We start from the raw sequence: 26,683 nt of genomic DNA, 5'->3' as shown, positions 1-26,683 counted from the left end.
GCAACGGAACCTCTATTTGAGTTGGGGGAGTGAATAGACCTCCTTATTCAGCAATCCTTACGGCACTTTTTACAACATTCCCTACGGGACTTCCTCCAGGAATCCTTCTGGGCCTTTCTTCGAGAATCCTTCTGGAGCTTCCTTCAGGAATCCTTCCGGCACGTTCTTTAAAACTTCCTCCAGGAATCCCTCCAAGACTTCCTCCAGGAATCCCTCCAAGACTTGTCCAGGAATCCCTCCAAGACTTCCTCCAGGAATCCCTCCAAGACTTCCTCCAGGAATAACTCTAGGGCGCTCTCCAGGCATCCCTCCGGGACTTCCTCCAACAATCCCCCCGGGAAGTTCTCCAGGAATCCACCAGGAAATATCTCCAGGGATTCCTCCGGAAATTTCCCCAGAAATTCCTCCGGAGATTCTGGAAAAGTTGGCCACTTGCCTGTACAAACTGATAGTCAGAATCTGGGAAACTGAACAGCTATCGGAGGAGTGGAAGAAAGGGGTTATATACCCCATCTACAAGAAATGCGACAAGCTGGAGTGTGAGAACTTTCGAGCGATCACCATCCATAGCCCAAACATCCTTAATGCCGCCTACAAAGTGATATCCCAAATCATCTTCCGTCGTCTGTCACCATTAGTGAATGAGTTCATGGGAAGTTATCAAGCCAGCTTCATTGGCACCCGCCAATAGTTGTTTCATCACGTCACAGTAAGCCGAGCTAATTCCAATCTTTATCTTTGAGTTATTCAAAATGTTACTAGGGGGGTCTAGTAAGGTCCGGAGCTATGCCCCGCTTTCTAGGCCCAATATACGATGCGTAATTGGCCCCGTTGTGGGCACGTGGGACGTCAGATACGGACACGAAACGACTGCGAGACTGGCGAACTCAGCATGACATCCGGAATTCACCATCAGGTTTTGTTAAATGAACAGTTCACAATAGCGTCTATTACTCATCTTAAGGGCAGCTGATCATCGTCCGAGTGCCCGCAAAGGACTCTAAGCGAAACTGTGCAAAATGGTCCACTTGAAATTAAGGGGGAATGGTCCTCCGGAAATTTAGGGGGTTTGGTGTAAGGCTCAGCAAGCCATCCTTTAAAAAACAAACAACGCATAATCAGCGAGAGAAGACGGACAGAAATAATCGGCGGAGACTACAGCGACGAAAAGGTACTAGTGATTGGTAGCTCGGTTCGTGGAACTGCAAATCCCTCATCTTCATCGGGAGCACTAGCCGAAGTGCTTAAGGACGGTGTTACAACCCCTCGGCGTTGTGTCGCTCCTAGCTATTATAATGATCGTGGTTGTATCCAAATATATGTATATCATACTTATACCGTAGAAATGATAGACGAGTAGTGGTAGATGGACAACTAATAACCAATATGAATTATAACAATAACATACGTGGACATGTGTAGTCATCGAGGAAGTACAAAGTGAATTATATTGTTTTATATTAATTATTCCTATTAAAATATTGATATTATTCGCTTAAACTATTCTAAACTAAGGTAGTATACTTGAACTTACAACTATATCAATATAAAACTATCTATTTTATGTAGATTTCATGCAATATATATCTACCTAATGCTAACCTAAATCGCTGAGTGCATGAAAAATTGATCTTCAGGTAATGAATATAAATTACGTAATATTTACAAACATATACCTATCAAGAACTTATAAACAGACCTCAAACTACCAGAAAGGGACTTGGACATAGGACGGACATAGAAGACAAAGTTTGACTAAACGTGAGTAGATTTTCTCGATGTACCTCAACACAAACAGTAATGCCCTGTTTTACACACCATGCAGGATATTAAAATATCAACAAATATACACTGATATTGTAAATCTCGGAAGACCACTTTTCTTCGCCACCGAAAGTTAACAACTTTTAATATCGTTTACTAGAAGAGGTGGAAGATGTCCAATCCGAACAAAGATTATACCCCAACAACCAGTAGAGGTGCTGAAGGTAAGCTTAAACCAGAAAAGACACGTCCCTCTCAGAAGCATAAGCCCAATAAAGACCCCCATCGACTCAAAGCCCAAAAGTAAGATTTCTGTCGCCGGTGAACTGCCGGAATCGCGAGAAGTTGATAATAAATCACCGATAGCTTTCCGGATTCGAGCCTCAACAAAGGGAAGAAAATGTGTTATGTGCAGTGCCGTAGGTGATAATCGGATGGTCAAATGTGTTACTTGTAAGTGTTGGTGCCATTCTATTTGTGCAGGAGTAAATGAGGACATCGAAGACTGTGAATGGTCTTGCCTGAATTGCGAAACCGCGGAGGCAAACCAGGTCAAGCAGAAGACGTCTAAAAAAATCCACAGCGCAGCGCGGAAAACAAAGCCGACCAAAACGAGTACAAAGTTTAACCCTGGGAAACCTAAATCGGTGAAGGGTTCTACCTCCAAGGACCTTCGACCAATTCCGGAATCTACTAATCGTGACAATTTAGGAAATCTGGATGCTATGTTGCTGGCGGAAATCGATAAGAAAGTGAATGCTACGGTCAAAGCAAAGTCGTTGGTGTCAAGTGCATCATGCAAATCAGCACTGTCGCTGAAACTGCAGATGCAGCAGGTGCTTGCCGAAGAAACGTTAATGCTGGAGGAGATGAAGCGGCGCAGGGAGTTCATGAAGAAGAAATTCGAGTTGATGGAGGAAGTCGCAGAAGTACGAAGCTGCCCTGTACCTGGGGCCCGAGTGACCGATCCGTTGGCTAAAGTGAAAGGTTGGTTACGAAGGCAGGAGAAATCCGATGGCGTATCCGAGGACGATGCTGATGATGGCGATGGACGCGAACAGGATGACTCCTGTTCAAGCTGCGATTATGCGGCAGACGACATACAGGACTCTTCTGGAACGAGTCCTCTCAGTAATGACGATGATGTCAGTGACTCAACTGATAACGTAACAGAAGAGAGAAGTGTTGATGATCAGCAGGGACAATTTGCTCCGAGGGAACGTTCGACCCCTGTTCATGGTGCTTCGAAACACCAGAGAGATTCGCGGATGAACACTACTCTTTCGCGAGAACAAATTGCTGCGCGTCAAGCAGTGCCATGTGACCTCCCAAAGTTCAATGGGAATCCTGAAGATTGGCCGATGTTCATATCAACATTTCAAAGCACAACCTCGATGTGCGGTTATAGAGATAATGAGAACATGATTCGACTTCGGAATTGTTTGAAAGATGAAGCGTTTGCCGCCGTTCGGAGCTTTCTCATGCATCCGTCAATGGTCTCAAAGGCGATTAGCGTCTTGAAGCTCAGATTCGGTCAGCCACATATGATAATCAGTTCTCTGCGGGAGAAAGTTCTCTCCATGGCACCAGTAAGAGCTGATTCTATCGAAAAGCTAGTAGACTATGCACTGGCGGTGCAGAACTTGTGTTCCGTCATCGATGCTTGCGGACGTAAGGAGTATATGCGGGACGTAACGCTAATGCAGGAGCTCGTTTGTAAACTTCCCTCTGCCATCAAACTTGACTGGGCGAGGCATAGCAAAAGTCTTGTAAGGGTGACCCTAATGACATTTTCCGATTGGATCTTCTCTATCGCGGAAGATGCAAGCATCGTAGCAAATCCACGAAAATATTACAATTTCGACCAAGACCACCGTGGTAAACGCCAAGGAAGGCGTTCATAAACACGCATGCCGCATCTTCTTCTTCTGAAACTGTTGGCCAACGTTGAACAACTGGAAATCGAGTGCGATACTCCGAGAGTGGAAACACAACGAGTGAATCATCTGTATGCCCTACATGCAAGGGCAACTGCCGCACTGTTGCGAAGTGTAAACGTTTCATTGATCTCTCGTATGAAGCTAGATGGGCAGCAGTTCGCGAATTCAGAATTTGCCGTAGATGTCTTCGACAGCATGGAGGAAACTGCAACAGCAAAACGTGCGGAGTTGACGGGTGCACATTCAAACACAACTCTCTTCTTCATAAGAATCTTGCAGTGCCGAGTGAGCCAATTCCTTGTTCCAGCCAAAGGAAAGCCAACGAAGGGCGGAGCATCAACACTCATCAAGTGGAAGCAAGTGTGGAGTTATTCCGATATTTACCCGTAACGTTGTTCGGACCGAACACGAAGGTTGACTGTTTCGCTTTCCTTGATGATGGATCAGAACTGACGTTACTAGACGAGCAGATTTCCAAAGAACTGGAACTGGTTGGAGACACAACGCCATTGTGTTTAAGGTGGACAGGAGGAACTCATCGCTTTGAAGACACGTCAAGGCAAGTAAATCTTGGAATTTCCGGTCTGAACGGGCGAAGATTTGATTTGAATGGAGTTCGAACAGTTGCTTCGCTCGAGTTGCCTTTCCAGAGCTTGGATGTTGAATTGCTGAAGCGGAAATATGCGTATCTGGATGGAGTTCCGGTGAAGTCGTACAATCGTGTACGGCCGAGGATCTTGATAGGCGTAAAACATGCCAATATCTCGTTGGTGAGGCGCTGTCGTGAAGGCAAGGATGGGGAACCAATCGCCGTCAAGACTCGCCTAGGTTGGACGATCTTCGGATGGCGGTCGAATCCAGAGAAAGTTGACGGGAACTACAGCTATCACATCTGCGAGTGTAGTCTACAAAACGAAAGTCAACTGCATCAGGAAGTCAAGCAGTATTTCTGCCTAGACAGTTTGGGGATAATGAAACCGACAAACACAACTGTTTCTATAGACGACGAACGAGCATTATCGCTTTTAAATTCGTCGAAAACAAATACGAGACCGGTCTTCTTTGGCGTTTCGATAGTATTCGTTTACCCGACAGCCGACCGATGGCTTTGCAACGACTGAGATGCCTCCAAAGACGTTTAGCAAAAGACAACGATTTAAGACTTGCGTACAATGCAAAACTAGCCGAATATGAACAAAAAGGGTATATTAAAAAAGTAGTGCCGGAAGAGCTAGCAGCGAGAAAGGGACAGGTATGGTATCTACCAACGTTTCCGGTCATTAATCCCAATAAGCCAGGGAAGATTCGGATTGTATGGGACGCTGCTGCAACCGTACGTGGAGTTAGTCTGAACTCGGTGCTGTTAACAGGTCCGGATTTGCTGAGTTCGTTGGTCGCTGTCTTGCACAAATTTCGTGAATATCGTGTTGGTATTTGCGGAGACATTCGCGAGATGTTTCTCCAGATAGGTATACGGCCTGAGGATCAGTTTTATCAACTGTTTCTTTGGAACGAAGATAGCAGCGAACGCGAGCCAAGCACATTCATAGTCCCCGTAATGATCTTCGGAGCATGCTCGTCACCGACCACTGCTCAGTTCGTTAAGAACAAAAACGCTCAGAGGTTCCGTGAAGAGTTTCCGTTAGCAGTTGAGGCCGTGGAGAACAAACATTATGTCGACGACATGCTCGCTAGCACGGAGACGGAAGCTGAAGCTATTGAGCTAGCAAAGTCGGTAAAATACATCCACGCGCAAGGTGGGTTTGATATTAGGAACTGGGTGTCCAATTCTGCCGAGGTTTTGAAAGCCCTAGGTGAAAAGCCAATGAATGAGATGGCTCTCAATATAGTGGCGGAGTACGCTACTGAAAAGGTTTTAGGGATGTGGTGGAATACATCAACCGATTGCTTCATTTATAAGATCTGCTGGACTCGATTTGACGCGAAGCTGTTTGATGGAAGCAGACCTCCAACAAAACGAGAGCTGCTCCGTATCCTTATGAGTATATTTGACCCGTTAGGACTTATCTCCCATTTCCTGATGGCTCTGAAGGTCACGCTTCAAGATGTATGGCGCATAGGACTGAAGTGGGATGATCAGATAGAGGGCAAGCAGTTAGACAGCTGGAAAACATGGACAGAACGTTTACCGAAATTAGAGGAACTGCAAATTCCCCGATGTTACCGTCAAATAACGTCCATAGGTGATCGTAATCGGGTTCAATTGCACACATTTGTTGATGCAGGAGAAAACGGAATGGCTGCCGTTGTATATCTACGTTTCGAGGAGGACGGGCATATCGAATGTGCTTTGGTAGCGGCGAAAACGCGTGTTGCTCCCCTGAAGTATCTGTCAACACCTCGATCAGAGCTTCAAGCTGCCGTAATCGGTGCCAGGCTGGCCGATAGCATAATCAAATCATTGTCCATTCATGTACTACGACGTTTTTTCTGGTGTGACTCCCGCAATGTATTGTGTTGGTTACGTTCCGACCACCGGCGGTACAGCCAATACGTGGCTGCAAGAGTGAGCGAAATCCTGGACATTACCGAAGTCAACGATTGGAACTGGATTAAATCGGAGCAGAATGTAGCTGATGACGGCACTAAATGGACGAAACATATACAGCTGAGATGTAGCGATCGCTGGTTCCAAGGGCCTGAATTCCTAAAGCAGCCGGAGCCAAAATGGCCCATCATTCATTCTAACCAAGAAACAACAACCGAAGAACTTCGATCAACCGCACTCGTCAACACCCACATCAAAGCTGAAGAACCGGTTGTCATTGCAACTAAATATTCAAATTGGAAACGATTGCTGAAAGTTACGGCTTATGTGAAGCGGTTTGTGGACAACATACGAGCGAAACAACATCAACAATCTTCGCAACATGGACCTTTGGTATCAGCTGAACTACAGTGGGCTCAGTTGTATCATTTTCGCCAAGCCCAACAAAATGTATACAACGAGGAGTTGAAGATACTCGCCGTTGCCAACGGAGATGGACACCAAAAACGACTATCAACTAACAGCAGAATTTATAAGATGAGTCCGTTTCTGGGTGAGGATAACGTATTGAGGATGAACAGCAGAGCCGCGAAATGTACATTCCTGTATCCTGATGAGAAATATCCGGTAATATTACCTGATAGTCACCCGGTAACCAGTCTTCTTCTTGCTGATTTCCACCAAAGATATCACCACCGAAATTACGCGACAGTTATAAACGAGGTTCGCCGACGTTATTGCATCCCTAGACTCCGTCGAACACTACGCAGTATAAGGAATAGCTGCCAGTGGTGTCGTAACCGTGATGCAACTCCTGCTCCTCCAGAAATGGCTGAACTTCCATTGGCAAGAATGGCCGCATTCTCCCGACCCTTCTCTCATGTAGGGGTGGACTATTTTGGACCCATCGAAGTCATAGTGGGGCGAAGAGTCGAAAAGCGTTGGGGGGTCTTAATGACGTGTCTTACTGTCCGGGCTCTTCATATTGAGGTCGCCAACTCCCTCAGCACTAGCTCGTGCATTATGGCGTTGAACAATTTTATAGCTCGCCGAGGGTCTCCAGTTTGCTTCTACAGCGATAGAGGGACTAATTTTGTAGGTGCATCTAAAGAACTTCGCGACGCTCTGCGCGCGTTGGATAAGCATGAAATTGCGAAGGAATTTACGACGCCTACTATGTCCTGGCACTTTAACCCACCGGCTAGTCCGCACATGGGTGGTTGCTGGGAGCGGCTCATTCAATCGGTCAAGCGAAATTTGACTGAGGTACTCAAAACCAAACGACCATCTGACGAGGAATTGCGCAGTACACTGATACAGATAGAATCAACGCTTAACAGCCGCCCATTGACTGAAGTACCTGTGGATCAGGAATCGGAGGTGGCCCTTACACCCAACCATTTTTTATTAGGTTCATCGGATGGAACAAAACCTCTAACACTATGTGATGACAGCGTTCACGTGGTGCGAAAAGGATGGCAGACATCGCAGATAATGGCCAACATGTTCTGGAGGCGTTGGCTTAGGAGCTATCTACCTGAAATCACAAGAAGAACGAGATGGTTCAAAAGGGTTAAACCCATAGCTGTTGACGACGTCGTCGTTATCGTAGATCCAGAGCTGCCCCGAAACTGTTGGCCCAAAGGCCGGGTTATAGCTATAGTGGAAAAAGGAGGGCAAGTACGTAGCGCAACGGTACAGACTAGCAAAGGTGTTTATGAGCGTCCTGCCGTTAAACTAGCAGTTCTTGATATTTGGAGCGAAAGTATGTAAGCCAAGCTTTGGAGTTGGCATACCGGGGGGGAGTGTTACAACCCCTCGGCGTTGTGTCGCTCCTAGCTATTATAATGATCGTGGTTGTATCCAAATATATGTATATCATACTTATACCGTAGAAATGATAGACGAGTAGTGGTAGATGGACAACTAATAACCAATATGAATTATAACAATAACATACGTGGACATGTGTAGTCATCGAGGAAGTACAAAGTGAATTATATTGTTTTATACTGATTATTCCTATTAAAATATTGATATTATTCGCTTAAACTATTCTAAACTAAGGTAGTATACTTGAACTTACAACTATATCAATATAAAACTATCTATTTTATGTAGATTTCATGCAATATATATCTACCTAATGCTAACCTAAATCGCTGAGTGCATGAAAAATTGATCTTCAGGTAATGAATATAAATTACGTAATATTTACAAACATATACCTATCAAGAACTTATAAACAGACCTCAAACTACCAGAAAGGGACTTGGACATAGGACGGACATAGAAGACAAAGTTTGACTAAACGTGAGTAGATTTTCTCGATGTACCTCAACACAAACAGTAATGCCCTGTTTTACACACCATGCAGGATATTAAAATATCAACAAATATACACTGATATTGTAAATCTCGGAAGACCACTTTTCTTCGCCACCGAAAGTTAACAGACGGCATCTTAGCGTTGCAAGAGGTGGTGCAATCGTTCAAAAGTAATCATACCATCTACCAAAGCCGAGGCCACACAAACGAGCTGGGAACTAATTTCATAGTTATGAGCGATATGCATAGGCGCGGGATCGGGTTGTGGCCGATCAATAAAAGAATGGGTAGGTTGAGGATCGAACTTCAACTTTAGCATAATCAGCGTCCATAGCCCACACTCCGGAAGCATAAATGATGATAAGAACGCATTCTACGCGCTGCTCGAACGTGAGTATGACAGTTGCCTAAGGCACAAGACAAAAATCATCATAGGAAATTTAAACGCTCTAGTTTGCTAGGAGGAGGAGCTCAGCGCTCAGGAAAGATTGACGTTCACCGGCTGACAAACGAAAACGTCCTATGGCAAATTAATTTCGCCACCTGCAAGAACACGATTATTCGCAGCACCTACTTCCAAAACAGCCTTCCATATTAATACACCTGGTGAGTGGTGATCGCCACTGCAGACTGTTTCACAAATCGACACCGTTCTGATTGTTGGACGACCCCTTTCGACATTATTAAAGGCATAACTTATGGTGGCGCCAATATCGACTCTGACCACTCTCTGGTGATAGTTAAACTATGCCCTTCTTGAGGTTTGCTAAAGCATTAGTCATAGTAGCCATTAACGCACAGTGTGGAACAACACACTCAGATCAGATCGGCTTTTTTTTTCATTCTTTTACCGAGATCCGCACAGCCGAGCGCTCGGTTTGAGACTTTCTGCTGATATATCAGCTGAAAAAGTAATCTGTTTACTGCGGCACTCAAAGGAGCCGCCGTAATCAAACGTCTATTTAGCCGATATTTCAGCAATCGAGCTTAAACCGAGATTTGCACAGCCGAGATCGGTGAAAAAATTTAAGTGTGAACGTCAGATAAGTGGGTCGTACTCCACGAAACGTTTCATTCGACGAAGAGTGCAGACAAATTCTGGAGAAGAAGGATGCAGCGTGGCCGGTCGCGCTGCAGCAAGGAACTCAGCAGAACGTGAACGCTGTTTCACCGCCACTTTCAGGACAGAAATCGCCGCCTGGAAGAAGCGGAGTGCGAGGAGATGGAACAGAGGCTGTGCCGTTCTCAAGAAATACGCAAGTTCTATCAGAAGCTCAAATCACACGGAGGAGGATGGATAAGGGATATGGATGGAAGCATCTTAACGGATGAACGTGTTGAACGTGATTGATAGGCGGATGTTGTACTTTGAAGAACATCTGATTGGAGCTTTATTGGAGAGTTCAGGTAGTGAAGGTTAAGGCAGTGGACGATGGAAACCAACCGGTGCCCACCTTGAGGGAAGTTAAGTTCAAAAGTTAATAGCTAAAGAACAATAAACCAGCTGGTATCGGAGCAGAACTCATCGAGTTGGACTCGTAAAAATTGACCACATGTATGCACGCACAGGCTGATAGTCAGAATGTGGGAAACTGAACAGTTACCGGAGGAGTGGAACGAAGGGGTCATATCCCTAGCAACATTTTGGTTTTACACTGTTTTTTCCCACACTCTTGTAGGGTAAATTATGGTCTTCAAGAGAGTTATAAATCTTAAAATGTTACCTGAGATGCGTCATCTACAAAAAAGGCAACAAGCTGGAATGTAAGAACTTTCGAACAAGCACCATCCTAAATGCCGCATACGAAGGGATATCCCAGATCATGGGAAGTTATCAAGCGGCTTCGTTGACGATGTTGAGAAGTAAATTTCTGCAATGGGTCTTCTTAACGGGCATATTGAAAGCAGCGTTCTTCTATTAGTAATCTTCCACGCTCTTCAACGACGACTACAACCATCAGTGGCGGAGACAAAGGTTAAGCACCACATGATGTAATCCCACTTTTCCTTCTATGGCTCTACATTCCAACTGGAACTAGAAAAAAATACTTAAGAAAATTATTTAAATATTGAAAAATCAATTAATTATGTCTCACTTAAAGAGAGGCGGGGTTTTAATTAAGTTTGGCGCTCCATGCAAAGCCATAGACCGAAGAAGAATTAATGGATCTTTCCAATAACTATTTTTAGAGAATTGTACAGTGTTTTGCAATGCAATTGTATAAAAACATTTGTAAGATTGAAGCAACAAAATAACTTTATCCAAGGTGACACGGTCAAATAATGAGAGTGGCTCAGTGTTTCGACCGCAAACAAACAAAACCCGTGATCAGAGCAGGGTTTTTTTGGGCATAATGTCAACATCAAGAAAAATACAGCATTGAAATGGAACTAATGGAGCTTTATATGAATTCGATGTTTTCTATTTTTGTTCACCAAGATTACCTGATGAAAAATGTATTTCGAATTGTGAATTTTAAAGCGACAAGTGGGAAGAAATAATGCAATTATACAAAGGCTTCTGCATAATTTTGCCCTCAGATATCTTAAAAGCCAGCAAAAACAAAAGATATGGATACTCTAAAGCAGTGGTCACCAGCATGCTTACTATCTAGGGCCGCATAGCAATTTTGAACTGTTGAAGCGGCCGCAGTACATTTGCACGATTTGTTTTCCATTTCATGTAAAATAAGCTGTAAATCATAAGGAATTTTAATATCTTTTTAACATTTCAATAAAAGTTGTTGCGATGTATCTTCTTTTAATAACATACTTGTAAGAACATTTTATTCTACATGTTTTTATTCTTTTATCACCTAATCTGACTTTTAGTTGATACTAACAGATACTTTTGTGGCAGCGGACTTGACAGGGGAATATCTTTTCGAACCAACATGATTTTAGCATAGTTTGCAGAACATATGTTAATCTATTTTCCTAAATCATAATATGTCGTCCAAATTCCAAACTTTGAATTTTGGTTGAACGATTATTGTTCACTACACACAACAGTGATGATTCCTTAACCTTATTCTATCAAGGACTTCAAATATGCAAAATTTCTGCGTGAAAATGCATAATGCATTTCCTATTTGTTCAGTCAACATATTGATATCTCCCAATTCTGTGTCATTGAACAGATAAAAATGAAGATTTCGGGACACCATTGATCATAACTTGTCGTGTCATAACGACAAACATGTTTTCAAAGCCAGATGAACTTGCCAGAAGTTTTGAAAAGAAATCGAATAAATCTGAGTTCCGCACTATTTATCGTGTTTCCAGATTTCCGATCAATTGAATTTTACAGAAACCCTTTATTCATCCATCAATCGGAGCATGGTTAAATTCTTGATTTTGTTAAATATTTTGGGTACCATCGTTCAAGGGTTCTTTTGACAAATCGGGGGCTACTTTGAACAGTTTGAAACTAGAATTATAAAGTAAATTACTATTAAATTGCCATTATCACTATTCGGGTGTCATGTTGATAGTTGGATCAAGGATGGTATCGATCATTTAGTAATTCGCGTTCGATCATTTAGTAGTTTGTCAATAGATCATTCCAAAAGCTGAATTTCAAAATGTGTGGTATGGTGGACTTCTAGTGCGAAAGTTTTTCTACAACTCTGCCTAATGGTTCGTTGTTTAAATACCACTAGTAACGGAGTTATCCAGTATTTTGCGCTCGATAATGGCGATCGAGTGAGTGCCTTTTTGACATTCAAGAGGTAGAAAATATTTACACTTTTTAATCAATGTAGGCCTCGATTCATTGAAAAACATTGGCACTCACCCCGGAATCTACAAACAAACAAATGTCAAATATTTTCCGTTATGTTCTGCGAGAATTTGGTAATTTTCAAGCTATAATTATAATCATTTATTTTATTTTATTTTCTAGGAATATGAAAGCCATAAAGTAAAGTCAAATCTATAATAATTATGTTTATGATCAGTGTTGTTTTTCTTGAGGAAAAGAAATCTGCAACCAGATACCTAGATGAGGCGATACCCAGATAGTTTACGGCTTGATACACTACCCTTGACTCGTTGAAATCCCCTGAAACTAACATCCGTTGCACCTACTCTTTGCCAATTCCCCCGGCAATTCTTTAAGAGTCCTATACACTACATGTGCCCAAAGGCATTTCGACACTAACTGTGCTACAAAACTCCTCTACCAGGGCGGCTGAAGTGTCCGCAGCCGATGGGCAGGGACTTAAGGTATCTTACTACCAACATGTCGCCACCTTTAGCAGACCACTTATACTGTATGAGACTTCTGACCCTTAGCGGCAATAACAATTAAACTACGGGATAACAACAAGTGTATCAAGTATGTGAACTATAGAAAGTAGAATCTATAGATGAGCGAAAGCATCATCTATGTATTCCACTATCTATAATGTAAACATATTTTTCTGCTTAGTGGCTCCAAGTTAACCAAGATGGCCTAGGTGGACAAAATCATATAATATAGTCTTTAGGTCAGATGGAATTGGTTACTGAAAACGAAGTTGGTTTTAGTGAGTCTAGCGTAGTCCATTCAGCCTTACACTATATTAGTATCACTTCACCGAAGTGTCTGGTGACAGATTTTCTTTCCTCTTATAAAACCATCAATCTTAATCATTATAGATTCGTCCTTATCTTGGTTTTTTCACATGCTTATAAAATTAAATTAAATAATTACAAAATATGCATGATCTTTGAATAACATAATAACATAATGGAGAATATTTGACATCTGTAGATTCCGGTGAGTGCCAATATTTTTCAGCTAATCAAGGCCTACATTGATAAAAATTTGTAAATATTTTCTACCTCTTGAATGTCAAAATGGCACTCACTCGGCCGCCATTATCGCGCGCAAAATACTGGATAGCTCTAGTTTCAGTAACTTAGACTAAATGATTACAAAATACCAATCATTTAGTTTAAGCTACTGCAACTAGCGCTATAACTCCGTTGTTAGTTGAATTCTACCACCGAACCATTAGGTCGAGTTGTAGAAAAACCTTCGCACTAGAAGTTCACCATACAACACATTTCGAAATTCAGCTTTCGGAATGAGTTATTGACAAACTACTAAATGATCGAACGCGAATTACTAAATGATCGATAACATCCTTGAGTTGGATGGCAACTTTCTGTTTTAAAATTGGTATTTTTTCCGTTTAGTTTTTTTTAGAAAATCAAAAATCCAAAGTAACTCCTGGTAGCGTAAAGTACGTTAATATTCAGCTTATTTTTTGGAGTTAAAAATAAAGCAAATTTAAATGTTGCCAAACCCTAACTTCTATTAAAAATTTCTTCATTTCGGAGCAGTATGACAACACTAGTTTGACCAGAAGCTCAACATTTAGTTCGGTTGAATCTGCGAAAAAATGGAGGAAGTTACTATTTTCATACCATCGAAGTTTTTTGCTGGTGGCCTACGTAACATCTATGAAATGATGAATACAATTAATCATGATGGTGCTTAAACAACGTAATGATGTGAACTTGACAGATTCTCTGAGTATAACTAAGTATAACTACAACTCAGCATGATGAAAAGCGTTATGTGTCATCTATTACTTATCAACGGGCCACATGTAGTGTATATTCTGAAATTCTTCGCGGGCCGCAGAAAAAGTCTTCGAGGGCCGCATGCGGCCCGCGGGCCGTACTTTGGGGATCACTGCTCTAAAGTAGTGCGTAATGGTGTTAGTTTGTGGTGAAAGTCCTTTTCGTGGGGCAGCAAAATAAAATTTCCATTAAAAATTATAAATTTTCCATAAACAATTAGGAAATTGCCAATAAAGAAATCAGGGTATGAGCAATAAATAAATATGAAATTTCCACAAATAAAACAAAATTTCCATAAACAATTAAGAATTTTCCACAAAACAAAAATAAATAAGCACTTTTGAAAGCAAAAATAGCAATTATAAAAGAAGAATTTTCCATAAAGAAATGAAAATGTTCCACGAAAAAAATACAAAATTTCCATAAATAAATCAATATTAGCAATAAAAAATTACAAAATTTTCCAAAAAATAAATATGTTTTCCATAAAAAAGTAAAAACTTTTCACAAAATAATCAATAAAGAGCAATATAAAAATAAGAAAATTTCCATAAAAAAATACAAGAAAAAAATAAAGCTGATGAAATTTTACATGAACTTTAAACGCTTTTAAAGAAGGGGTCATCTATAGAAAAAAAGCACAGTTTGATTGCTTTTTTATATTTCTTTATGGAAATTTTCTTATTTTTTTTATTGCTCTTTATTGATCGTTTTGTGGAAAATTTTTTCTTTTTTATGGAAAACATATTTATTTTTTGGAAAATTTTGTAATTTTTTATTGCTTATATTGATTTATTTATGGAAATTTTGTATTTTTTTTTTGTGGAACATTTTATTTTTTCATGGAAAATTCTTCTTTTATAATTGCAATTTTTGCTTTTAAAAGTGCTTATTGATTTTTGTTTTGTGGAAAATTTTTAATTGTTCATGGAAATTTTGTTTTATTTATGGAAATTTTATATTTATTTATTGCTCATACCATGATTTCTTTATTGGCAATTTTCTATTTTTTTATGGGAATTTTCTAATTGTTTAGGGGGAGTATTTATTTTAGTCTTTTCATTACGGTGCATTACGGTGCTCTAGTTTTTATTATTCTTGTTAATGTAATGTCCCAGTCCTTATGATTTCTCATATTTTCGAATTTTACGAAAATAAACAGAATAATTATTATTTCACTCGGAAAACGGATTGAGAAAGAGAAGTCTTCACACTTTCTCTTGAATTCTCCTCCGACCAAACCAACCCTCAGTTTCGGTAAGCCTTTGGTTTGGCATTATGATTTATTGGTAGGAGGAAAAATTGGACCTACACGTAACGGCAAGTGCTACAAGTTAAAATACGAATTCAAACGATTTCTACTCGCTGGCGAAATTTTATCAATTGACAATTTAAAACATAAAGAAATTTGTTGTCACATTGATTTTTGATTGATATCATTTCTGAGCCGATTGCTACTAGCTTTTACGATGAGATTCGTATAGCTTTCTATTAAACATTTTCCATTAGATTTGTGATTTTTTTTTTGAGTGTTAAAATATTAAAATATCATTTATTGTTCGTTTTTTGAGCCCTAAGTAGATTTCGATTATTGATTGCTGATGTCGGGTTTCCGCGGTTCGATCGAGTGATTGGCTACCTCACGAACTACATCATCAACGATCAACGTCTAAACAACTACGGTAGTTATTTTAGCATCTTGATTTGACCTGGGTTAAAATAAACGCAAAATGTTTTTAAAATGTGGATTGAAATATTTCAAATCCAGAAACGCAGAAGAACTAGTTTCCATCACATTAAAGAGGCTATAAGCGCAAAACAAACTATTGACGTGGTATGCTTTTTTAGGCTTTGTATTAAAAACATGTGGTGATGGTTAAAAATTGTTCTCAATTACCATGTTGTTTTGTTGCATTCTTAATTTTTTTTTTTAATTGACGATAACCAAAAAATGATTATAGATGAAATTGTAGAGCACGAGTGATAACCAAGATCTTCGAGGAATCCTTCAAGAGATATGCAGAATCAACAATCGATAACCGCCATCAAATCTTCAGAACAGATTATCTTAAAAAGATTCAAGTAGTGTCTAGTAATTCAGAATATTCCATTAAAACATCGATTTTCCGGAGGAAAAAGCGCCAGCAGGAAGATCGAGACCGTGAAGAGACGGAGCAACTGTACCGCGCTAATAACACACAAAAGTTCTATGAGAAGTTGAACCGTTCACGTAAGGGCCACGTGCCACAGCCTGATATGTGTAAGGACATAAACGGGAACCTTCTTACGAACGAGCGTGAGGTGATCAAAAGGTGGCGGCAGCACTACGAAGAGCACCTGAATGGTGATGTGGCAGACGAAGATGGCGGTATGGTGATGGACTTGGAGGAACGCGCGCAGGACATAATTCTACCGGCTCCGGATCTCCAGGAAATCCAGGAGGAGATTGGCCGGCTGAAGAACAACAAAGCCCCTGGGGTTGACCAACTACCAGGAAAGCTATTTCAACACGGTGGTGAGGCACTGGCTAGAACGCTGCACCGGGTGATTACCAAGATTTAAGAGAAGGAGGAAGTTTTGCCGCAGGAGTGGATGGAAGGTGTCGTGTGTCCCATCTACAAAAAGGGCGATAAGCTGGATTGTAGCAACTACCGCACAATCACATTGCTGAACGCCGCCTACAAGGTACTCTCCCAAACTTTATTCCGTCGACTAGCACCAATTGCAAGGGAGTTCGTGGGGCAGTACCAGGCGGGTTTTATGGGCGAACGCTCTACCACGGACCAAGTGTTCGCCATTCGCCAAGTACTGCAGAAATGCCACGAATACAACGTGCCCACACATCATCTATTCATCGACTTCAAAGCCGCATATGATACAATCGATCGGGACCAGCTATGGCAGCTAATGCACGAAAACGGATTTCCGAATGAACTGACACGGTTGATCAAAGCGACGATGGATCGGGTGATGTGCGTAGTTCGAGTTTCAGGGGCATTCTCGAGTCCCTTCGAAACCCGCAGAGGGTTACAGCAAGGTGATGGTCTTTCGTGTCTGCTATTCAACATCGCTTTGGAGAGGTAATACGAAGAGCAGGGATTAACACGAGTGGTACAATTTTCAATAAGTCCGTCCAGCTATTTGGCTTCGCCGACCACATAGATATTATGGCACGTAACATTGAGAACATGGAGGAAGCCTCCATCAGACTGAAGAGGGAAGCCAAGCGGATCGGACTAGTCATCAACATGTCGAAGACGAAGTACATGATAGGAAGAGGGTCAAGAGAAGACAATGTGAGCCACCCACCGCGAGTTGGCATCGGTGGTGACGAAATCGAGGTGGTAGAAGAATTTATGTACTTGGGCTCACTGGTGACTGCCGAAAATGATACCAGCAGAGAAATTCGGAGACGCATACTTTTTACATACTTTGTACTCCGCAAGACGCTCCTATCGAATAGAGTTCGCCGCCGTACCAAACTGACAATCTACAAAACGCTCATTAGACCGGTAGTCCACTACGGACACGAGACCTGGACGATGCTCGTGGAGGACCAACGCGTACTCGGAGTTTTCGAAAGGAAAGTGCTGCGTACCATCTATGGTGGGGTGCAGATGGCGGACGGTACGTGGAGGAGGCGAATGAACCACGAGTTGCATCAGCTGTTGGGAGAACCATCCATCGTTCACACCGCGAAAATCGGAAGACTGCGGTGGGCCGGGCACGTAGCCAGAATGTCGGACAATAACCCGGTGAAAATGGTTCTCGACAACGATCCGACAGGCACAAGAAGGCGAGGTGCGCAGCGGGCAAGGTGGATCGATCAGGTGGAAGATGACTTGCGGACCCTCCGTAGACTGCGTGGTTAGCGACGTGTAGCCATGGACCGAACCGAATGGAGAATGAAAAAATGGAGACTCTTATATACCGCACAGGCCACTTCGGCCTTAGTCTGAATAAATAATAAATAATCCATTAAAACATTCCATAATGTATAATGATGGAAATCCGTTATTCAATATAATATAGGAGTCTTAAATTGGAATCACAAATATTTTGCACAATACTCACACTCATCTCGACATTCGGGTGATCGATGAATATCATCTCTGACTCTTCGCCATCCAGAAGAATGCTCACGGTCTTTTCGCCGAATTCGTCATCTGCTTGTGTAAAGAAAGATAATACGGACCAGTACCAACGAGAAAGAAAGAAAAATGGAAGGTGTTAAAATTGGTGTTTACTCAATCAAGCCATCAGTTTCGCCACCCGAGTGTCATTTCGATTCCTCCACTGCTGCACGCGGGTGTGACCCAATTTTCACCTAATTTGCGCCTAATGAAATTCGTCAAAACTAAGCTTACCCAAGCTGGCATCGTACGTGTGCATGTACTCCGACGTCATAAACTGCGAGACGAGGGCCGTCTTGCCGACTCCGGAATCCCCGAGCATCACCACCCGGTACCTGGGGAATAGAAGTGGAAAGTGGCAGCATCAGAGATGCATAACGCGCAAGGCGCACAAGTGGTGGCAAAAAGTTTTCCCAGCCTTTGCAATCCTGAAGGAAAATGACTCACCTCGTCGGAACGGGTTCGCTGTCTTCCTCGTCGGCATTGGGGGATGAGGGCAGTGAGTCAACTGTGGCGTAACCTCCTCCGCAGCATGATCCTTCGAAGGGAGAACGTTCGCTGGCGCTGAAATGTTGCATTACATACTTTAAGCTCTTGTGGGGATAAGGGCATAAGTTGTAAAAGAGAATTCACTTTGAAGATTTTCCAAGCAGCGAGTTTGTTTATACTTTATCGCCCTGAAAAGCAATTTACCGTTGTTATTTTGTTTTGCTATAAAACCTTTAACATCATGACCCATCTATGTAGTTCTTATGCAGAATTGTTTAAAAATCTGTTCTGTGCGTCACTGGATTCAAGTAAAATGAGTTTTCGGGGCTTAAGCCCCCAACCCACAACCCATGATCTGTTATATAACGTGAACCAATTTGCTGGTCACTCTTTTTTCAATTGGAGGTAATCTACGAAAGCATTATCTCTTATGAGTTAAGCTGTTATGCTGACATCAGTGTGACAAGTCAGCTGATAGGGTATCAAATACATATATCGAATTTGAACTTGGAAAACAATGAAAAATCGATTTGTGATATATAATAAAATGATAAATTTATAATTGATTGGGTTTTTTGTTCTTCAAATATCAAACAAAAGTTTCTGGAAAATATCTCATTGTTTGTAGAACCCCAACAAACCGCTTCATCTACTATGTATGAAAAAGTCGTTGCAATCAATCTAACAAAGTATGAAACAATTTAACTGAACTCTCAGGTTCAGTTCGCAGTGTGAGAAAAGCCGCCATATCACTGGGCGCCATCACATGCGTTTATTTGAACCGCACCGAATGGCGAAAGAGGTTAATTGAATAAAATGTGCAAAATGTTCTGCTGTCGGGAGCAGCTGGTTCGATTTTCCACCCGAACGAGGAGAAGTAGGAATTTTCCGAGGAATTATGCTAATTATTTGAATTATGGATGACTTTTGCAGGCTTTATGACGGTGTCTATACAATTATGCAGCAGATCACGAAACGTAAGTTATGTCATTTGAATCCAACTAGGGATAAGAGTTGTGTTTCCGTCTAGAGTCCAAAGTTTGATAACTAATGAAAGCCACATAGATCTGTCTGAAACTTGATTATGCATATGTACAACATGTGATAGATTTAGTTCGGAAAAGGTATTGCAGGGTAACCGCCCCTTCGGTGGGGTTTGATCCCACGACCCCAGTTCGCATGACAGGTGCTTTCCCTACTAAGCTACGAAGGACCTCCGTCGTCCACCGCAGCTTAGCGGGTACTGATGAAACCAAATTCCCAGCACCAGGTACCAGCCGATCTCTCGCAATACATTTTCAGAACTAACTCTCTCAAATGTATTTTTTTTGTACACATCATGTCAACCAAGTAGGATGAGTATTTAGTATTGTCCGGCTCCTACACACTTGCTTCATCAGCAACGGCGCTCAATGAAGTAGGGTTGTGTGAGGTTGTGCCAGTTTGGTCGTCAGATCCCAACACGACCACACAAGCGAAGAGAGATCGCCACTCGAGATCAGTACATTCAAAGTTAATTGCCTATATGCCGGGTATTAAGCCACCCGGAGTGGAAATTAATTACTATGTCTGAAACTTGATTATGCATATGTACAACATGTGATAGATTTAGTTCGGAAAAGGTATTGGAGGGTAACCGCCCCTTCGGTGGGGTTTGATCCCACGACCCCAGTTCGCATGACAGGTGCTTTCCCTACTAAGCTACGAAGGACCTCCGTCGTCCACCGCAGCTTAGCGGGTACTGATGAAACCAAATTCCCAGCACCAGGTACCAGCCGATCTCTCGCAATACATTTTCAGAACTAACTCTCTCAAATGTATTTTTTTGTACACATCATGTCAACCAAGTAGGATGAGTATTTAGTATTGTCCGGCTCCTACACACTTGCTTCATCAGCAACGGCGCTCAATGAAGTAGGGTTGTGTGAGGTTGTGCCAGTTTGGTCGTCAGATCCCAACACGACCACACAAGCGAAGAGAGATCGCCACTCGAGATCAGTACATTCAAAGTTAATTGCCTATATGCCGGGTATTAAGCCACCCGGAGTGGAAATTAATTACTATGTCTGAAACTTGATTATGCATATGTACAACATGTGATAGATTTAGTTCGGAAAAGGTATTGGAGGGGTAACCGCCCCTTCGGTGGGGTTTGATCCCACGACCCCAGTTCGCATGACAGGTGCTTTCCCTACTAAGCTACGAAGGACCTCCGTCGTCCACCGCAGCTTAGCGGGTACTGATGAAACCAAATTCCCAGCACCAGGTACCAGCCGATCTCTCGCAATACATTTTCAGAACTAACTCTCTCAAATGTATTTTTGTACACATGTCAACCAAGTAGGATGAGTATTTAGTATTGTCCGGCTCCTACACACTTGCTTCATCAGCAACGGCGCTCAATGAAGTAGGGTTGTGTGAGGTTGTGCCAGTTTGGTCGTCAGATCCCAACACGACCACACAAGCGAAGAGAGATCGCCACTCGAGATCAGTACATTCAAAGTTGCGAGAGATCGGCTGGTACCTGGTGCTGGGAATTTGGTTTCATCAGTACCCGCTAAGCTGCGGTGGACGACGGAGGTCCTTCGTAGCTTAGTAGGGAAAGCACCTGTCATGCGAACTGGGGTCGTGGGATCAAACCCCACCGAAGGGGCGGTTACCCTCCAATACCTTTTCCGAACTAAATCTATCACATGTTGTACATATGCATAATCAAGTTTCAGACATAGTAATTAATTTCCTCGGGTGTAATATGCCACCCGGCATGGGCAATTAACTTTGAATGTACTGATCTCGAGTGGCGATCTCTCTTCGCTTGTGGTCGTGTTGGGATCTGACGACCAAACTGGCACAACCTCACACAACCCCTACTTTTATTGAGCGCCGTTGCTGATGAAGCAAGTGTGCCAGGAGCCGGACAATCACTAAATACTCATCCTACTTGGTTGACATGATGTGTACAAAAAATACATTTAGAAGGTTAGTTCTGAAAATGTATTGCGAGAGATCGGCTGGTACCTGGTGCTGGGGAATTTGGTTTCATCAGTACCCGCTAAGCTGCAGTGGACGACCGAGAGTCCTTCGTAGCTTAGTAGGAAAAGCACCTATGCGAACTGGGGTCGTGGGGATCAAACCCACCGAAGGGGCGGATTTACCCTGCAATACCTTTTCGAACTAAATCTATCACATGTTGTACGCATATAAATCAATCAGAAGTTTTCAGACATATAATTAATTTCCTCCGGGTGACAATACCCGGCATATAGGCAATTAACTTTGAATGCTCCACATAGATCTGTTATGACACATAGTGTCTAAGATGACGTTTTGATGCGGTAAAATTATATCAATAATGCTTGTATAATGCTTTCGATCTCCGGATGAATAAACTTACAGTAACCCTTTGTGTGAACCCCAGCATTTTAGATCGGAGATGATGAAATTGGTTTAACCCTTTCGATGCGACTTCAAACTCTCCATAAGATTTTGAGGTTTCAAGTTTTGAACAAACATTTTCATGAAATATTCATTTGCTATTTGTAGGGTCCCAAAAATAATCTTTCATTCCTAAATATCTACGATTTTATCATAGAAGATCACAAAATGTAATTATTGTTTGTATTTGTGACATTTTCAAGCCACCTTTGTTCTACTATTTCATCACAAATTATAGGTCGGTACCTACTGGAGCTAAAAACTATCGATCTATAAGTTAAATACATTTTAATAAGTCGGTGAAATCGATACTTTTTAATTAAATTATGTTTAGCTATGCTTCCCGAGAGGTTAAATTCAAACTGATTTGTTTTGGCAAAACCTGTATGCCTCAATTTGCTAGTATGCTAACTTCTCTGTAATAGATGTGTTGATTGGGCAGATCTGAAAGGGTTAACGTACCGATAAATTAATATTTGATGGAATCCGGATGGCTCTTCTGGTTTGAGCTACATAAAACTTGATTAAGATGATGATATTGATTAAAAACCCATCATCTTCGTTGTTATACTGTGTATATGTATCTTACAAGCAGAACTTAATGTTTTTTTTATCGCAGGTAATACAATTAGATCGAAGACATCGGAGCAAATGTTAACAGAACGCAAATTTTCAATGATCTCACTGAAGTTTTGGTATATGGCAGGGCAGCAAAATAAAATCTCCATGATGAATTAGAAATTTTCCATAACAAATTTGGAAATTGCCAATAAAGAAAGCAGGGTATATGGTAATGAATAAATATTTATATAATTTCCCTAAATAATGAAAAATTTCCATAAACAATGAATTTTCCACAAAACAAAAAAAAAATAAGCCAGAATTGCAATTATAAAAGAAGAATTTACCATAAAGAAATCAAAATGTTCCGTTGAAAAAAAAATCCCCATAAATAAATTAATATTAATAATAAACAATTAAAAAAAATTCCTCAAAATAATAAAAAAATAAAAATTATAATTTTCCACTGAATAAGGCAGGTAGAGTGATCAGAGCGCCAGTGGCAAAACTCCAACGAAGTCTGGATGCCCTGACAGAGTATCACACAAGCTGGAAAATCTGTATCAACGCGGCGAAGACCCAGGTCATATGTTTTCTCCACTCAAAATCCCTTAAACTTGTTCCGCCTGGGGACTGTAAAATCATCCTCAATGGCACGACTGTGGAATGGGCCAATGAGGCCGACTACTTTGGCTTGACCTTCAACAACAAGCATGCTGCGGGACCTACGCTGGTTACGTAATCCGTAAAAGGCCCTATTCGCAGCAGCAATACATTACATGTCACAAGCGTTCCAAGGTAAACAAATTCTTTATTCGAGTTAATGGTCAAGCCTATCCTCGCCGTCTCCCTCTTCAGTGGGACAAAAGCCTCCACTACTGCTCTGCCATCGATTCCAAAAATATCGATGTCGTCCGCAAAGCCCAGGTGCATATGCGACCGTGATAGTGCCGTTCCTCTGCACGCCAGAACTCCTAATAGCGCCTTCGAAGGCAATGTTGAACAATAAATACGAAAGTGCATCATCCTGCTTCAATCCGTCTAAGGTCACAAACGAGGATCACACTTCGACTGCAATCCGAATACTTGATTTCGAGCCATCCAGCGTTGCATGTATCAGTCTAATCAGTTTCGCCGGAAAACCATGTTCGGACATTATCTGCCACAGCTTATTTCTGTTCACTGAATCGTACGCTTCTTTGAAATCAATGGTGAGTCTGCAAGTTGTACTCCCGGAATTTATCAAGGATCATCATCTCCGACGAATGACTTCTCCAGCGGTCTCAGTCTGTTAAACAGGATACGCGACAGGATTTTGTACGCAGAGTTCAGTAGGGTGATCCCTCTGTAATTGGCACACTCTAGTCGGTGCACTTGAATGCAGTGTTGGTCGTGGGGTCCACGGCTCGGAATTCACGTTCTCCGGATCTGGGCCATCGGACTTCTTGAATAGCGGCCATGTTCACTCCAACCTTCTGCAGTTCGCGAGCCAGAAGGCTCACTCGTCCAGGTTCACTTAGGGTCCTGACATTCCAGGTACCGAGTTTCTAATCATAATCCTTATTTCGTTGCCGGGTCGGTTGCCAACAATAACGTTCTCTTTTCTTCTATCTCCATTTTTCGTGGTATTTGAGAGGCTTCAATGGCTACCTTACCGGGGTCGCGTTACCTACATCGCGATGATGGGGCTGCCACCTTAGGTATAGCTGACGCGATACAGCATTTCGTAAATCAGCCGCTGGGTACCAGGCAGACGCTGTTTGAGCCGCACCTCCTGGTGAACAGACGCTCGGGGCGTACCGTCTCACTCTAGCTGATGTCAGAAGGACAACAGTGCCCAGGCTGCACTACCAGCTAAGTACACAACCCTTAGCTGGCGGTTTTTTGTCATCGGATGACCCGTGGAAGCGTGAGATAGGAACTTATGGGGACCAGAGCTCTGTTGAGCGCTCCTTCCTTGATGTCAACCTACCATTTTGAGACCATGGTTTTGAACATGGTTTTTCGGCGAAACTGATACGGCTGATTCGTATAACGTTGGACGGATCGAAATCAAGTGTAAGGGTTGTGGATGAAATATCGACGTCATTTGTTACCTTAGATGGATTAAAGCAGGGTGATGCACTCTTGAATCTACTGTTCAATATAGCGCTCGAGGGGGCGATTAGGAAACTGGTGTGCAAAGAAGCGGTACCATTATCACAAGATCGCATATGCTCCTGGGATTTGCGGATAATATTGATATTATCGGTATTGATCGCTGTGCCGTGGAAGAGGCTTTTGTGTCTTTTAAGAGGGAGATAGCGAGAATTGGACTCACGATCAATACTAGCAAAACGAAGCACATGCCCACTGGGAATCAACGTGGGTTCATTAGTGGTGGTGGTAGCGAAATGGTGCTGGATGGTGAAAAATTTGAAGTGGTAGAAGAATTTGTGTATCTTGGAACATTAGCGACGTGCGATAATGATGTTACCCGCGAGGTGAAAAGGCGTATTGCAGCTGCAAATAGGGCTTATTACGGACTTCGTAACCAGCTTAAGTCCCGAAATCTTCAAACGAAAACAAAACTCGCGCTGTATACTACTCTGATTCTTCCGGTAGCTTTATACGGCCATGAAACATGGACGTTAAAGGAAACTGATCGGAGAGCTTTCGGAGTGTTTGAGCATAAGGTGCTGCGGACAATACTCGGGGGTTTAACAGGAGAACGGTATCTGGCGGCGCCGCATGAATCACGAATTGTAGCAGGTGTATAAAAGCCTGGATATTATTAAGCTCCATACTGCTTCTTAAGTTATTATTATTATTATTTACTCAGACTAAGGCCGAAGTGGGCTGTGCGGTATATAAAAGTCTTTTCCATTCCATGGCTACACGTCGCCAACCACGCAGTCTACGGAGGGTCCGCAAGTCATCTTCCACCTGATCGATCCACCTTGCCCGCTGCGCACCTCGCCTTCTTGTGCCCGTCGGATCGTTGTCGAGAACCATTTTCACCGGGTTACTGTCCGACATTCTGGCTACGTGCCCGGCCCACCGCAGTCGTCCGATTTTCGCGGTGTGAACGATGGATGGTTCTTCCAGCAGCTGATGCAACTCGTGGTTCATTCGCCTCTTCCACGTACCGTCCGCCATCTGCACCCCACCATAGATGGTACGCAGCACTTTCCTTTCGAAAACTCCGAGTGCGCGTTGGTCCTCCACGAGCATCGTCCAGGTCTCGTGTCCGTAGAGGACTACCGGTCTAATGAGCGTTTTGTAGATTGCGAGTTTGGTACGACGGCGAACTCTATTCGATCGGAGCGTCTTGCGGAGTCCAAAGTACGTACGATTTCCAGCCACTATGCGTCTCCGTATTTCTCTGCTGGTATCATTTTCGACAGTCAACAGTAAGCCCAAGTACACAAATTCTTCTACCACCTCGATTTCAACACCACCGATGCAAACTCGCGGTGGGTGGCTCACACTGTCTTCTCTTGAACCTCTTCCTATCATGTACTTCGTCTTCGACGTGTTGATGACTAGTCCGATCCGCTTGGTTTCCCTCTTCAGTCTGATGTAGGCTTCCTCCATCTTCACAAAGTTACGTGCCATAATATCTATGTCGTCGGCGAAGCCAAATAGCTGGACGGACTTATTGAAAATTGTACCACTCGTGTTAATCCCTGCTCTTCGTATTACCCCTTCCAAAGCGATGTTGAATAGCAGACACGAAAGATCATCACCTTACCGTAACCCTCTGCGCGTTTCGAAGGGACTCGAGAATGCCCCTGGAACTCGAACTACGCACATCACCCGATCCATCGTCGCTTTGATCAACCGTGTCAGTTTATCCGGAAATCCGTGTTCGTGCATTAGCTGCCATAGCTGGTCTCGATCGATTGTATCATATGCGGCTTTGAAGTCGTTGAACAGATGATATGTGGGTACGTTGTATTCGCGACATT

General features: G+C 42.5%; 2 protein-coding genes across 2 annotated transcripts in view; one reads left to right on the top strand and one right to left on the bottom strand.

Moving 5' to 3' along the window:
• The window catches only part of LOC134218228 (uncharacterized), a 58,519-nt gene that overhangs the window by 5,748 nt on the left and 26,088 nt on the right, over nucleotides 1-26,683 (bottom strand). The window contains exons 7-9 of the mRNA XM_062697149.1: nucleotides 18,696-18,812; nucleotides 18,483-18,583; nucleotides 18,190-18,284 (exon numbers count right to left, since the gene is read on the bottom strand). Coding sequence (XP_062553133.1) covers nucleotides 18,190-18,284; nucleotides 18,483-18,583; nucleotides 18,696-18,812 — 313 coding nt within the window. The remainder of the gene's footprint in view (nucleotides 1-18,189; nucleotides 18,285-18,482; nucleotides 18,584-18,695; nucleotides 18,813-26,683) is intronic.
• On the top strand, nucleotides 1,802-7,986 carry LOC134214627 (uncharacterized). Its single transcript, XM_062693949.1, has 2 exons — nucleotides 1,802-1,988; nucleotides 7,313-7,986. Exons 1-2 carry the CDS (start codon nucleotides 1,937-1,939, stop codon nucleotides 7,984-7,986), a joined length of 726 nt encoding a protein of 241 aa, XP_062549933.1. The 5' UTR covers nucleotides 1,802-1,936.

The sequence above is a fragment of the Armigeres subalbatus genome, chromosome 2 (assembly GCF_024139115.2).
Source record: "Armigeres subalbatus isolate Guangzhou_Male chromosome 2, GZ_Asu_2, whole genome shotgun sequence".
Lineage (NCBI taxonomy): Eukaryota > Metazoa > Arthropoda > Insecta > Diptera > Culicidae > Armigeres > Armigeres subalbatus.
The sequence above is the reverse complement of the archived record's forward strand: the minus strand, read 5'-3'. Positions and strand labels throughout refer to the sequence as shown.